Below are 15,925 nucleotides of genomic sequence, written 5' to 3'. Positions count from 1 at the left end.
CGGTGTTTGCAGTGGCATCGAGCTTGCGGGTTCAAGTCCCACCAGGCCGGATCGACAAGTGCTGCACAAGTCGGGAAGGTCCATTTTATTTTGGGGTATTTGTGTGTGTGCGCTTGTGTGTGTCTGGGGCCCTGTCTGTAATAGGAATTGTTGAAGTGCTTTTGCTGTACATTATTTGCATTCTTTATCGTCAGTTTAACTCTGCTCTTTGTGTGTTCACGTCCCCCCCCATTATAAATAAATCCCCTGTTAAATGTATCAGCTCGTTTTTGTGTTTCTTTTATTGGTTTAGCACGGTGCGTGTTGGGGAATTAAAAAGGCCGTTGTTGCCGTAGTGGTGTGCATTTGGACCGACGGGACCTCGGTAACCATCCGCTCGGGTTACGCACGGGTCGAGCACGGAAACGACTCGTCCCGTTCGAGTTCTGTCGGGGGTGTGAATACTCTGTAGTTCGCCACGTGGGCCTCCAGGTATTTTGAAGTTTGGCAAATAACCCTGTCCCACGTGGTTGATTTATTGACGATTCACAGTCTTGTAAGGGACCCGTACCTTTCGGAAAACTCCGAAAGGTACAATCTCGATTCCGGGTGTTCGGTAGAGTCGACCCAACTGCTCCACCTAGCGGTCATGCTCGCAACTGACGCCCGGCTCCACAACAATATTGTGGGGGTAAGACTCCTCAAAAATTCCGCAATAGTTGAAACCACGATCGTGGAAACGAAGGACCAATGGGAAAGCGGGGGGTCGGTTCCTGGGCTTCAAGAAGATATCGAGGAAGATTGACGGTAGCCATATATAAACTATAAACACATTACTTTTCAAATAAACATGGACAATTATATATATATATATATATATATATATATAGATATATATATATATATACATATATATATATATATACATATATATATACATATACATATACATATATATATATATATATATATATATATATACATATACATATACATATATATATATATATATATATATATATATATATATGGAAACCTGGTGTTGGCGCAGTGGTTAGGGCAGCGGCTTGGGATCCAAAAGGTCCTGAGTTCAAGCCCCGTTGGGCCACTGAATTAATACACCAGGGGGTTGACTCAGCCTGTCGTCCTTCCGAGGTCGGCGAAATGAGTACCAGTATACTGGGCCGTTGTATACCCCGGTTAAAACAGGTGTACCATATCCCTGTGTCGTAAGAGGCGACCAGGGTTGCGTCAGGAAGAGCATCCGGCGTAAAACATGTGCCAAATCACTGTGCGGATCATACGGATGATCCGCTGTGGCGATCCCTAACGGGAGCAGCCGAAAGAAGAAGAAGAAATATATATATATATATATATATATATATATATATATATATATATATATATATATATATATATATATATATATATATATTGTTACGGATTTCAGAAATCCGGTCTGATGAATGCATACACACATCCAGGTCCTCAGACAGTTATTTCCCGAAATGCATGTTCAGATTAGCCCCATCCTCATGTCTCATGGGATTTTAAATGTGATGCGTTGAGAAGGGTAAAGCCTGTATCTCACTGGGCTGCGACAGCTCGCGACTGGTTGGAGACACAAAATTGTGATAAAATAGCGATAATTTTCACTTGGAATCACACTGAATTTATTTTTGCGCATGTCTCACGAATATCTCACATCATTGAGAACAAATTGCGATATAATTACGAAACTCTCAGGAGTCCCAGGACAGATTATCATTTTTTTTCTCCAATCAGTCACAATTTAGTTTCATAGGTCGCCAATCCCTCACAAAGTTGTCTCACATTTGTCGCACCTTCTGAGTCACGGAACCTAAATTGAGAAGGGTTCGAGACAACTGCGACGACTCTGCGACTATTTTGAGAGAAGATTTGTCGCATGAATTTTTTGAACATGTTCAAAATTCAAGCGACACCAGAGCGACGTCCTGCGACTCACGCGAGGAAATTGAGAACCACTGCGAACGTTGAGACATTTTGGAGAATCCCGTTCGCATTTTGTCGTGAGCTGTTGTAGCCCAGTGAGATACAGGCTTTAAGGATAGATCCCCTCTCTTATGGGAAGCTTTTTTCTTTGCGACAGACACGTTCACACACATTTCTTACACGAGCTCTGAAGCCCGCGCTCATTTTTCCTCAGCAACATTTCTTTCACAAGCTCTGAAGCCCGCCCTCATTTTTCCTCAGCAGCATTCTTTCGCGAGCTTCGACGCCCACCTCTTTTGAGAGTGCACAGGTAGTCATGGTAACCGTGCCCCAGTGGGGCAGAGTGAGCTTGGGGCGGCCGTGGAGATGGCCCGGAGATATAAAACGAACGAGAGAAAGCATGAGGTACGTTCTGTGAGGAGAGACATTCTGAGATATAAAAAAACGAATGAGAGAAAGCGTGAGGTACGTTCTGCGAGGAGACGTTCTGAGATATATAAAAACGAGTGAGAGAAAGCGTGAGGTACGTTCTGTGAGGAAAGACATTCTGAGATATTAAAAAAAACGAGAGAGAGAAAGCGTGAGGTACGTTCTGTGAGGAGAGACGTTCTGTGAGGAGAGACATTCTGAGATATAAAAAAACGAGCGAGAGAAAGTGTGAGGTACGTTCTGCGAAGAGACGTTCTGAAATATATAAAAAGGAGGGAGAGAAAGCGTGAGGTACGTTATGTGAGGAGAGACGTTCTGAGATAGAAAAAATGAGCGAGAGAAAGCGTGAGGTACGTTCTGTGAGGAAAGACATTACGAGATATTTAAAAAAACGAGCGAGAGAAAGCGTGAGGTACGTTATGTGAGGAGAGATGTTCTGAGATATAAAAAAACGAGTGAGAGAAAGCGTGAGGTACGTTATGTGAGGAGAGACGTTCTGCGAGGAGAGACATTATGAGATATTTAAAAAAACGAGCGAGAGAAAGCGTGAGGTACGTTATGTGAGGAGAGATGTTCTGAGATATTAAAAAACGAGCGAGAGAAAGCGTGAGGTACGTTCTGTGAGGAGAGATTTTCTGAGATATAAAAAAACGAGTGAGAGAAAGCGTGAGGTACGTTCTGTGAGGAGAGACGTTCTGAGATATAAAAAAAAACGAGCGAGAGAAAGCATGAGGTACGTTCTGTGAGGAGAGACATTCTGCGAGGAGAGACGTTCTGAGATATAAAAAAAGGAGCGATAGAAAGCGTGAGGTACGTTCTGTGAGGAGAGATGTTCTGTGAGGAGAGACGTTCGGAGATATAAAAAAAAACGAGTGAGAGAAAGCGTGAGGTACGTTCTGTGAGGAGAGATTTTCTGAGATATAAAAAAACGAGCGAGAGAAAGTGTGAGGTACGTTCTGTGAGGAGAGATGTTTTGAGATATAAAAAAACGAGCAAGAGAAAGCATGAGGTACGTTCTGTGAGGAGCTGCGTTATGCGAGGAGAGATGTTCTGAGATATAAAAAACGAGCGAGAGAAAGCACGAGGTACGTTCTGTGAGGAGCTGCGTTATGTGAGGAGAGATGTTCTGAGATATAAAAAACGAGCGAAAGCACGAGGTACGTTCTGTGAGGAGAGACATTTTGAGATATAAAAAAACGAGCAAGAGAAAGCGTGAGGTACGTTCTGCGAGGAAGACATTCTGAGATATAAAAAAACAAGCGAGAGAAAGCATGAGGTACGTTATGTGAGGAGAGACGTTCTGAGATATAAAAAAACAAGCGAAAGAGGGACGTTCTCTGAGGAGAAAAAGTCTGAGGAAAAAAAGTCCAGAGAGGAAAAAGCAAAGGGCGAGAGAAGCGACCAAGAAGCGGGTGTCTAACCAGCGCCGAAGAGACAATTCGCCCTTCCAGTGCTTCGGCAAGCGAGCGTGTGGTGCGCATGTGGGTGTGAGCAGTGCCGCCAACAAGTGAGGCTCAGGTTGATCACTAACAACACCAAGGTCTAAACCCGCAACGGACGATCTCGGTGCCCTCTAAACGTCGACTGACATTCAAGGCTGCCCCGCGTGCACGTCACGTCAGAGGGTGCACGTCAAAGCTGGGTGCTGGCAACGGACGTGACACGCACGCACACATTTTCAGGATGTTTTCACTTCACGGACGACTTTCTGGTGAGCAAAATGATTCTCCCCCTCCCCTCCCCCTGAATGATCTGCTGGGTACCCTTGTCTGTGTTTATCTGTAAGTCGGCCCCCGATAAGCATCTGCTCTTTGTCTCTTTCCTGACATTTTGATCGATTTTGCTTTGAAATTCTTCATTTACCTCAGAAAATAAAAAGTCTTTTTTATTTATTTATTTAATTTTTAATGAATTATTTGCCGATTTCCAACCTGTCCGTGTTTGTCCTTTCCTTCCATTGGTCTTGCATTGTCCGAACCGAGATAGACTGGGAGGTAATTACCACAGATTTGACCAAAAAAATTGTCGGCACGCACCGGCGTTAAAACGCTCAGCCGTCGTAATTAAAATCTAATCAGATAATATTGGTGCTTTGCCGAGGGCGCGCTCCCTGCTTAGGTAACCACGTGACCTCTAGTTAAACGGAATAATTAGACGGTGGACACTGGAACTCGTGGTTAACTGGGTGGCGTTCGTGGTTTTAAAAAACCCACCATACCACAACGTTAATTGTGAGCGGTGGCCCCAGGTCCGGCTCTACCGAGGACAACCGGGGATTAATCCCCTTGAGTGACAAGCTGGTGTCTCGGTATCTGTCACCGCAATATATACATATATATATATATATATATATATATATATATATATATATATATATATAAAATATCTTGTGCCAGCATTGAAATAAACATGTAAATACAATAAAATAAACATGTAAATAAACAAAAACGCAAGTTTTCCCTATTAAATTTATTTCAAAATGGCAAGGTTGATGATGGTAGACATATTACATACTCACACTGTACTCTGTTGTCAATAGAAACCACGAGACTTATCTCTGGATGTTGCTGTTGGAGGGGGGAGGGTGGAATGGAGTGGGGCAAGCGTGAGCGGAGAAAGGGTGAGTGGGAGAAGGAGTGAGTGGGGAAGGCGATTCAGTGAACAGAAAAGCAGCATTAGCTTTACGACAAAGTCACCTGCCGCATTTCCACCACTCACAATGGAGAAGGGTAACAGAATCCTTAAATCACCTTACCTTTAACCATGATCTTCCCTGCTTGGGGACCAAGGTAGGAGATGACATCATCTTCCGTCTCATCAGTGTTAAAAACCTGCTCTGTTATAAATCCCTTCGCCTCAATTTGTTTCATGAGCTGTGCATGAGAATGTGTTTGATAACGGGGGTTCGAATCCGGGAGTCCGAAATTAAGTGTTTTGGCAATAAGGTTCAAATACGCAAGAGTTTGAAAATGAACGCTTGGGAATTAGGTTTGAAGGATAATGAAGGTTTACGAATGAGGAAGAATACAATGGGGAAGGTTTTACCTGCAATCTTTGACCCCGTAATGGCAAACTGTACAGATACCGCATTTTCTCCTCGAGCCAACCGATCTAACAACTCGATCTTTTCGCCAATCATCACAACGATTCTCTGTCTTTTGGTGCAACTGACTTTGTCCATCACTTTACATTTGGGCTTATTAAAAATGGCTTGGGAGAAACATCACAAGGCTCGTAATGGAAGATCATTGTTTACGTACGGTATGCAAACGATGACTCATCTCAGCTCAAAAACCTTGATTGGTCAAAATGAAATCCCATGATAACAGAATCAAAACACAATTGGTTGCCCCTGATATGCCTGGTGTTGGCTTCATGGTGAGGGTGGCGGCCTTGGATCCAAGGGTCCAGAGTTCAAATCCCGCTCAGCTGTTGAATTAATACCAGGTGGGGTTAACTCGGCCTGTGATCCTTCCGAGGTCAGCAAAATGAGTGCCAGCATGCTGGTATCCTGTGTCGGAGTGGCGACCCATCCAGGATTGTGCCCAATAGCCAATGGGACTGGTTAAGCAGCACCAACACTCTGCACAGAGTATGGCCCCATCTCTCCTCCTGATATTTGAGGGTTTAATATATTCAGTATATATATGAACATTTGACATGAAATTGATGCGGTTTGGACAATACATCATTCACCTACACAGCACAGCCAACCGATCAATGAACAAAGACCTTGTTTGTCTGTTCATCTGTATGGACGTCTACCCAAAAATGTAATTTATTGCAGTCTACCCCTGTAATGTATTTCATTTTCCTCATCCCTGCTGATTTCCCTCCACCTAAACACAACCAGTAAACGGACCAGGATATGACCCAGCCTCCTTGCAATGATTGACCCATTCCCTGGCTTTGTGCCATGGATATTGTTGGACGTTTGGGGTTCGTCCCAGGAGCATGGGGGTTGAAGGAGCAATTGATCATGTTAAATGCGGAGCTCTGCCCCTGCCGACAGCCGGAAGGCCCAGTGAGTGAATATGCGGGCGGGCAGCAAAATGGGCGAGGTTGCGGGGGAATCCTCTAATGACTGGCATGGGGCAATCTTGTCGATATGAGGTGACCGAAAAGCTGGTTCCAGGCTGCCTCGGAAGATCTGACATGTGGCTCATTGGCCCCACCTGCCCTCGTGACTATAAAGCTGTGTACGTCAGAATCTTTAAAAAAAAACATCAAAAGTTCAGTGCAAGCCAGCGTTTTACATACATTTTGATACGTTGCCATTGCTGGCTAAAACGTCAAGGTGTGACTGGGCCTTTACGTACCCCTCATTGGAAATAAATTATTCTTGGTTTATTTACAATCTGCCCGAGGTTGTCCTTTCTTCCATTGGTCCAGCAATGTCCATATGTAGATTAGCCGGGAGGTTATAATTCTCCAACTAATTGGCTCTACCCTCAGTCTGGCGTTGTGCTCACGGTAAGCTCGGCTGCTTAATCAAGATGCAATTAAGATAAAAGTAGCACACTCGCCAAGGGCGTGATTCCCCAGTGAGGAGATCACAAGTTCCTTGGTAAACGGTTGTCAGACAGAGGACCCTGGGTCACGTGGCCAAGTTATTGGCATTTGCGGTTGATTAGTGACCCCCTGCGACACCAAGTTATTAGTGTGCGACGGCCTCGATTCCCGACCCGACGAGTTTGGGGAGAACCGAGGATACCCCACAACATACTGTGTGTTTGTGTATATATATATATATATATATATATATATATATATATATATATATATATATATATATATATATATATGTATGCTGGGTGTGCGCTGTCGCTCGCCACATCGCCACAGGGTGAATCCCCTTACCTGTGGCTAATATTTTAAACCACCCATTAGCCACTATGGCTAATCCATGTTTAAGTGGTTTTTTACCAGTTTTAGATGAATTTTAGGTGATTTTAGCACAGAATTCAACCTTCGTTGAGACGGCCGCCATTTTGTATGTTTTGATTACGGGAATCACGTGTGATTTCGTACAAGCTTATATATACTAACTTTAGTAGTTTTAAACGAGTTTCTAGTTAAAAAAAAAAAATAATAATAATAACAATAAAAATCGACCGAAATTACGCATCATTCTCGTCTCAAAATGTTATTTTAATATTTTTGAAAAAAAATTTATTTTCTTCCCGGAATGATTCGGCGCTACTCGGCACGACATGCTTCGTTTGGTCAGTGGTTGCCAGGCGAGTTTTGACACAATCAGTAGTCGTACCTGTAGTAGGACGAGTTTGTTTGGATGAGTGAGTTTGATGGGTGACTTTGGTTGTTTGCGTGAAGTTGATCGGTGAGATTGGTTGTATGAATGAGTGAGTTTGATGTGTGAGATTGGTTGGATGAGTGAAGTTGTTGGGTGAGATTGGTTGGATGAGTGAGTTTGACTGGCATGAGGTTGGTCCAATCCTGGTCCACAACCACCCCCATCCCCCACTAAAGGCACAATGACCATACCCCCCCCCCCCACACACACACACCATCAACCCCACCACTATCCCTCACAATCACCACCTCCCCTGATGGTCGTTCATTCAACCAATCTCACATGTCAAACTCACTCATCCAACCAATCTGAACAATCCAACCAACCTCACCCATCAAACTCACACATCCGCCTTAAAATTAACTTATTATTTCATATTGCTAAAAAAAAAAAAACTTTTGAATAAAATATGTGGCTTTTTTCCTTTCTCCTGTGGCTAATCATTCTAAACCTGGATTAGCCACAGTGGCTTATTCCTTTTGACAAAGTGGCTAAGTGACCACAGTGGCTAAGTATGTGAATTTTGTGTGACTGTGAGCTTTGGCCTTTGGGCGAAAGTGCATGTGTACAATTGGATCCTTTCTATAGTTTATGAAGAGGACTTTGAATTGCAACCACAAAAGATGTTACAGATAAATTTGAATTTCTGCTTTTGCTTCAGCCTGTGAAAGACAGAACCACCAGCTGCTCAAAGCAGTGACAGCAACGGCACCACCTTGGTTGTATTGGCCAGGCCAAATAGGCTTTAGAAGCCATTTTTTTGACAATGCTAGTTCTCTCCTTGAGAAAGGAATTGATCCAAAGATGCCTTTATGGTTCACTAGCCTTCATCATCTTGGAGTGTATTTTATCCTCCAGTCTGAATATATGCATGCATACATGGAATGAAGAATCAGTCTTGCTGGTGTTGGTTAGTATCAATCTGTGTTTGGTGGGCAGGTAGAACAATGGATAAAGATCAGCACAACGTTGATCGAGGTATGCTCACCACGTGGGAAGAAAGGAGAAGCTGATGCTTTCGGCGGTAATCCTTCATTTGACTGGCTGATAGGATGTTGCAGAGGTAGTCCAGTTACCTTTGACGCGTCTACTCTGAGGTCGACTCTTACCCAACTCTAAACTGTCAGATTAGTTATTCACAGCTAGCAGTGTTGCATCACAAAGTGCACCATCCGGTGAAAATAAATTAAGCTGTTGGTCGTGTCTCCGAGCACAAGTTGGTGGATGTAAAATTTCCTGGTCGTCAAAGATCCCCGGTGTCTTTTGCAAAGAGCAAGCGAGAAATCAGCTCAAGTCCAACGTTGGGCATGGCCAGCCGGTTTGTGAAAGACTTGGGCCAATAACTTTCCCTGACAGAACTCCACAATATAATGGTAGCAATAATTGTATTGGGACCAATCAATTAGTGGTCAATACATACATGGGCATGGCTCACAAAGTGGGTACACATACTGTTACACAAAGGGCAAAAACAAAGTTGAGGGAAACATTAAATGCAACCCATTATGTTAATCTGCATGTATTCAAATTGCTAAATCAAAATTTTTAGACCTGCAGCACGTCCGGTTTTAAAGTTACCACTGAATATATAAAACACTGTAAATACACGTTCGAATTTCGAGCTTGGAGTCAGCGTTATGTACGGAATCAGATGAAAAAAACAACGTAAATATTTTATCTTGGGATTAGAAAGATAATTTTTACTCTGCCTTTTTAAACAGGCTCAATATGTGAGAGGAAAAAGAAAAAAACAACACATTTTGAGAGAGTCCGGGGTTATAAATTGCGAAGAAAACACAGACGAGTTCAGTAGCAAAGAAAGCCACACTTGTAAGCGAAAAATAACGTTAAAATCGAATCTATTTCTTTCGAACTTTTGAAAATAATCACTTTAAACATGAAAAGAAAAACATAATTCTTACCTCTCGGATCCTCACGAAGCACCAAAAAAATTCTAGCGTTGGTTAAAATGAAGAATTATCAGATAAATGCGAGTCACCTCATTCGGCTCGGCGTCCTCACGCTAGATTCGTACGTTACGGCTCTCGCAAAGACACGGACACGAAGACAAACGCTGTGCTCGACAGCGAATGGAAATGTGCTGACACGCTTGCAAGTGCCTATGATATCCATCAATCGGGGAAGTTTGCAAGATGGCAAGATTTTCTAATGCTAGCGTTATTTGCGTCCGACGAGAGATGATGATTCGTACATAACGGGACTGACACGAAAATCAAGACGGGATTACTTGCGGTCCGAATTTTATTTTTCTGATCACAATTTTGATCAATATTTTTCTGCCGTTAGACTCTGTCATATTTCCAAGAAATTAAGGGAGATTTGGAATAAAAATCAAAAGAAACATTATGAACACTGGACTCCGTATTTTTCTCGATGCAGTGGACACGAAGCGTTATGTACGAATTTATTATTTCATCAGATAGGGTAGATGCCAGAAAACCCGAATAGGGAGACAGACCATCATCAAAACATAAAAGAGACACCAAAGTTCACATTCTGAGTCACCACACTCAAAATAACTGTCACATAAGAAACGTACATTAAAATAAAAATTTTACCAATCAAACTGTTACATTTCTAAGGTTACAATACCAATATTCTGTTGCTTTAACCCATCTTTAATAAAACAGGGAAATGGAGAGTATGATATTGCCGGTTTCTACAGGTTCCCCAAGATGTCCACTTTCATTTATGACCATTGATGGTTTGTCTAAGTACCTCGTAATAGTTTTATGTGGAATTTCCCACAAACATACCACAGCATACCCACTTTGTGAGCCATGCACATATATCAGATTTGGTGGAATAATGGTTAGACTGTTTGAGCATCCACTCTGAATCTGGGAGGTCGGTAGTACAATCACTGGTCGAGCCATACCGAAGACTTGAAAAATGGTACATCCTGCTTCCTTGCGTTACACTCAGCATTATAAAAGGATCGAGCACAGACAAACAACCATATGTTGATACCCATTGCGCAGGTTTGACGGATTGAAAGGCCTCCTACTGTGATGAAGTTCCTTGTGAGGAAACTCAGTACACACACACCACACACCACACACCACACACCACACACCACACACCACACACACACCACACACCACACACCACACACCACACACCACACACCACACACCACACACCTCAACCAAATATTGCAAAGAGTGAATAAAGAAGGCATGCTAAAGCGACAAAGTTAACGTGGAGATGAGAGATCGGAAGTTGGAAACGAGGAGACGTAACAGTCGGATATCGTATCCATTGATGATCAAACGTGTAAAAAGGAAACCGCCAGGATTGGACGGGAGAAAAACCAAACAGGGTGGAGGAGGGACACAGGAATGGAAAGAGGTAAGTATGGAGGTCCTGATATTTGGTAGGTTTTCAAGAAGGGGATTATTTGGAAAAAGGTGCACATTTGGTCGGGCTGGGGTGAACAGGCAGGGAGTGTCACACCATACCACGTGAGAGATGGCAGAAGACCCATCCATCCATCCATTGGGACCATACTCTCTACAGAGCGTTGGAGCTGGTGAAACAGACTCCTTGGCAATTGGGCACAATCCTGGATGGGTCGCCACTCTGACACAGTATACCAGCAAGCTGGCACTCATTTTTGCCGACCTCGGAAGGATGACAGGCAGAATCAACCCCACCTGGTATTAATTCAACAGCCAAGTGGGATTTGAACTCGGGATCCGAGAATCCCAAGCCCACCACCCGAACCATTAAGCAAACACCAGGCATGCAGAAGACCCAAAGTCCGTGAACGCGTGTCTCTGTGACAGTTAAGACAGCATTCGTAAAATCAAGTAAAACTACGTATTTCTCAGTGGGCGACCGATGGAGAAAATTTTTTTTGATAAAAATAAGAATGAGCTTCATTCGTTTCGTTTGTTTGAAATAAACTGAAATAGTCATAAAGTACAATAAAAAAAAATTGCCAGAAAATTACTCAAAAAGGGTCTGGACTTGAGATTAAGGGGGTCTGTTTGATTCCCACATATAATTGGCACAAGCAGAGTGATCTGGGGGGGGGGGGGTGTTCCATTATTAAGCAGCTTGTAGAGCGCTCGCCAAGCGGCTTAAGCCCTCCAGCGAAGCGGTTGATAATCACTGGTCTGCGTCATTTCAGAGGTCTAGGTTTTCTCAATGGTCCTTATATGTTTTTTGCATGCTGAATTTAGAAATGTATCTCATTTCACTCAATCAGGTCAAGTTTTTCAAGTCAAGTCAAATCAGGTCAATTAGGAAAAAAATAAACAAAATTTTTGTTTTTTTTTTTAATTCAAAATCAGACTTGCATTGACAGAAAATGTACAAACTATACATATAATAATGACACACAAGTACCGTTAATGTGAAATTCAACATTAAAAAGACGAAGGAAAACAGCGACTGCTGGAGCCACTGAAGTTGGGTGTTGCCAGAAACAACGATTTATCGACATTTTTTTCTGAAATTGAAATGAAAGTAATTGAGAAGGCACTTTCTTCCACATTAAGTGTACTTGTGTGTCATTATATGTATAGTTTGTACATTTTCTGTCAATGTAAGTCTGATTTTGAATTAAAAAAAACAAAAATTGATTATTTTTTTTTCCTTAAAATTGAGATAGCATTGAGGTCAAAATTGAGATAGCATTGAGGTCAACATTGAGATAAAATTGAGATAGATAAAAAAAAACGACCTGATTGAGCGAAATTAGATGCATTTCTGAATCCAGCAGGAAAAAAACATATAAGAACCGGAGAGAAAACCTCGACCTCTGAAAAAAAAAAATTCAAATGCAGCCCAGTGTAAGGAACGGCTGGCTTGGCAAGCGATAGCAAGCCGCTTGGTAATTGGAACACACACCTGGACTTCAAAGAACATGGACAAATGGAAGGTTGAGAGTCGAGAGCTCAGTAAACGAACAAACATCGCGCACTTCCAACACCCGGAGGCTCCAAGTAGCATCTTGACGACACCGGTTCGGGTTGGTTTCATGACCACGGCGAGAGATGTCGCACGGGAAACCTCTTACCTGCGAGATGGCGGTGCCTCGAGGGCTGCAGGTGCAGGTGCGGGTGCGGGTGCGGGAGCGGGAGCGCGTCGAGGGCCCCGAGCGCGGACGAAGAAGCTCACGAGGAGGGAGAGCGCGGAGAGCGCGCACAGAGCGAGCGGGAGAGTCGAGCAAAAGCGCATTGGGACGGAAGGGCGAGGCTTGTGGACCAAACTCAAGGATGACCCGCGAGTTCCAGAAACCGAACCACTTTTGGCGGGTTGAGAAAAGGGGAGGGAACAAAAACAAAACTTCATTGACCAATCAACAAACATCAACGGAAATTCATCGATATATTACGAACAGGTACGAGTTTCACGATTTCATCTCCTCCTTTGATCCTCGATTGCTGATGAGCGTCGACCCGCCCTCCCGAGGTCCAATATTAAGGGTACGCTACCTTGTAGTCCCTTCGACTCAAGCCGTCCAATCGTCCCCCGCCAAACTTTCTCACGCACCCTTCCCATAATCTCTCCCAATCGCTACTTGCTCATCCTCCTGGGTTTCCACACACATGTGCAACTGCTGGTGCCTCCCCTCACGCAGGGCCTCATACATCGAGTGACGTGCTACATGCTCCATTGCTCCTCACCGCGCAAATCGAAGACCGCAGGAAACAACTGCTGATATGAATCTTTCCGCGGAGAAAGTACGAAGCAACAAGCACTGCCCACATCGCCGAGCGTCCGAGACAATCCAATTGCGCGACGTGCGGAGTTGGCACGTGATACCGACTGGCTCCACGGAATGGGCGGAGACTAGGCACGTGATACCGACTGGCTCCACGGAATGGGCGGAGACTAGGCACGTGATACCGACTGGCTCCACGGAATGGGCGGAGACTCGGCACGTGATACCGACTGGCTCCACGGAATGGGCGGAGACTCGGCACGTGATACCGACTGGCTCCACGGAATGGGCGGAGACTAGGCACGTGATACCGACTGGCTCCACGGAATGGGCGGAGACTAGGCACGTGATACCGACTGGCTCCACGGAATGGGCGGAGACTCGGCACGTGAAACCGACTGGCTCCACGGAATGGGCGGAGACTCGGCACGTGATACCGACTGGCTCCACGGAATGGGCGGAGACTAGGCACGTGATACCGACTGGCTCCACGGAATGGGCGGAGACGTGGCACGCTGCGAGGGGAGGGGCGACAGCTTGATATCCGCCCCCTTCACGGGAAATCCACCGCTCTGATTGGCTGTGACAAAGCGTCGCGGACTGTGCCCGCCCACTCGGGGATTCCCTTTGTCTCGTTTCGCGATCGACATCGATCCTGTATTTGTGATTAACTTTTCAAAAATATCATCTTGTTCGTTGCCCTCTGCTTCTTCCTTGTTCAACTGAAACCATTGCTGTTTAGGAGACTCTTTTACGGAAAGGAATTCCTTAAATTCAATCCATTCCCCCCATTTTTTTTATTATTCCAGCAAGCATCGCGTGTTTTAATTTTTTTTTTCAAAATTATTTTATAGAAAGGTCAAGGTCGGAGTTCAGTGACAAAGGGTCGTGGCTTTACAAGCCATACTTAAGGGTATGGGGGTGAGGGGGGGCGGTGGACGTGCACAAAGAGGAACAGGTGAATCACACACTGAAATACAGGGCTCTGGCAACAAAGCCAAAGACGAGGTGTATGCACACTTGCCTCTCAGTTGTCTCGCCTGGGTTCGAATCCTGACCGAGCTATAAACGACCATCCTGGTGTTTCACAGGCAGGGTGACTCATCAATGTGAGTCTAATAATCAGGCAGGGTGACTAATCCCTTGGTAGTTTCCCATCGTGTTTCACTAACATCGGTGGTGTCGAGGTTGAAGCGTCTGTTCTGAGTCTGGGATGTCGAAGGTTCAAACTCCACCTGAATTTTATGGCCGAAACCTCTTTTTAATGAAAAAAAAAACCGGTAAAAAATTAAATGAAAACAAGATTCAATTTATCAAACAAGACGAAGACGTCGTGCAGAGTACGAGACTTGCAAAATCCATAAAACAAATTTGACCTAAAAAATAATTGGTGGTTGAATTCAATGATCAAATATGCAACTCCTCTTCAAAATTCAAGTCAATCGGATGAAAACTGACAATTTTAGAAATTCGGCCGATGTCCTTTTGGTCTATTTTGACCTCGAAAATAATTGGCTGCTTGAATTCAGTGACCTGATATGTAAATACTCTTAAAATTTCAAGTCAATGAGATGAAAATTGAGGATTTTAGAAATACATCCTTAGTTGCTGACCGTGGGCCTATGTTGAGCTTTTGTTCTCTGTTGACCTCAAAAATAATTGGTGGTTGAATTCAGTGACCTGAAAAATAAATCCTCTTCAAATATCAAGTCAATCAGATGAAAATTGACAATGTTAGAAATTCGGCCTATGTTGACCTTTTGGCCAATGTGGACCTCAAAAATTATTGGCTGGTTAAATTCAGTGACCTGCATATAAATCCACTTCAAATTGAGGTTTGTAGAAATCTCAACTGAGTTGTTGACCTTTGGCCTTTGTTGACCTTTTGGTCCATGCTAACCTTAAAAATAATTAGCTGGTTGAATTCATTGACCTGAAATATAAATCCTCTTCAAATTTCAAGTCAATCAGATGAAAATTGAGGATTTTTGAAATACCACCTTAGTTGTTGACCTTGGGACTATGTCGACTTTTTGGTCCATGTTGACCTAAAAAATAATTGGCTGGTTGAATCAGTGACCTGAAATATAAATCCTCTTCAAAGTTTAAGTCAATCAGATGAAAATTTAGGATTTTAGAAATACCACCTAAGTTGTTGACCTTGGGACTATGTTGACCTTTTGGTCCATGTTCACCCTAAAAATAATTGGCTGGTTGAATCAGTGACCTGAAATATAAATCCTCTTCAAATTTCAAGTCAATCAGATGAAAATTGACAATTTTAGAAATTCGGCCTATGTTGACCTTTTGGCCAATGTGGACCTCAAAAATTATTGGCTGGTTAAATTCAGTGACCTGCATATAAATCCACTTCAAATTGAGGTTTGTAGAAATCTCAACTGAGTTGTTGACCTTTGGCCTTTGTTGACCTTTTGGTCCATGTTAACCTTAAAAATACTTAGCTGGTTGAATTCATTGACCTGAAATATAAATCCTCTTCAAATTTCAAGTCAATCGGATGAAAATTTAGGATT

The 15,925-nt window shown here is 43.4% G+C and overlaps 1 protein-coding gene across 1 annotated transcript in view; it reads right to left on the bottom strand.

Moving 5' to 3' along the window:
* The window catches only part of LOC147030923 (CMP-N-acetylneuraminate-poly-alpha-2,8-sialyltransferase-like), a 108,935-nt gene extending 95,452 nt beyond the window's left edge, over positions 1–13,483 (bottom strand). The window contains exons 1-2 of the mRNA XM_085875487.1: positions 13,354–13,483; positions 12,744–12,971 (exon numbers count right to left, since the gene is read on the bottom strand). Coding sequence (XP_085731613.1) covers positions 12,744–12,904 — 161 coding nt within the window. The 5' untranslated portion in view covers positions 12,905–12,971; positions 13,354–13,483. The remainder of the gene's footprint in view (positions 1–12,743; positions 12,972–13,353) is intronic.
* Positions 13,484–15,925: the final 2,442 nt, after the last annotated feature.

The sequence above is a fragment of the Eptatretus burgeri genome, chromosome 3, assembly GCF_056783735.1.
Source record: "Eptatretus burgeri isolate ZD-2024b chromosome 3, Ebu_testis_v1, whole genome shotgun sequence".
In the NCBI taxonomy this organism is placed as follows: domain Eukaryota; kingdom Metazoa; phylum Chordata; class Myxini; order Myxiniformes; family Myxinidae; genus Eptatretus; species Eptatretus burgeri.
This window is presented reverse-complemented; position numbering and strand designations above follow the sequence as displayed.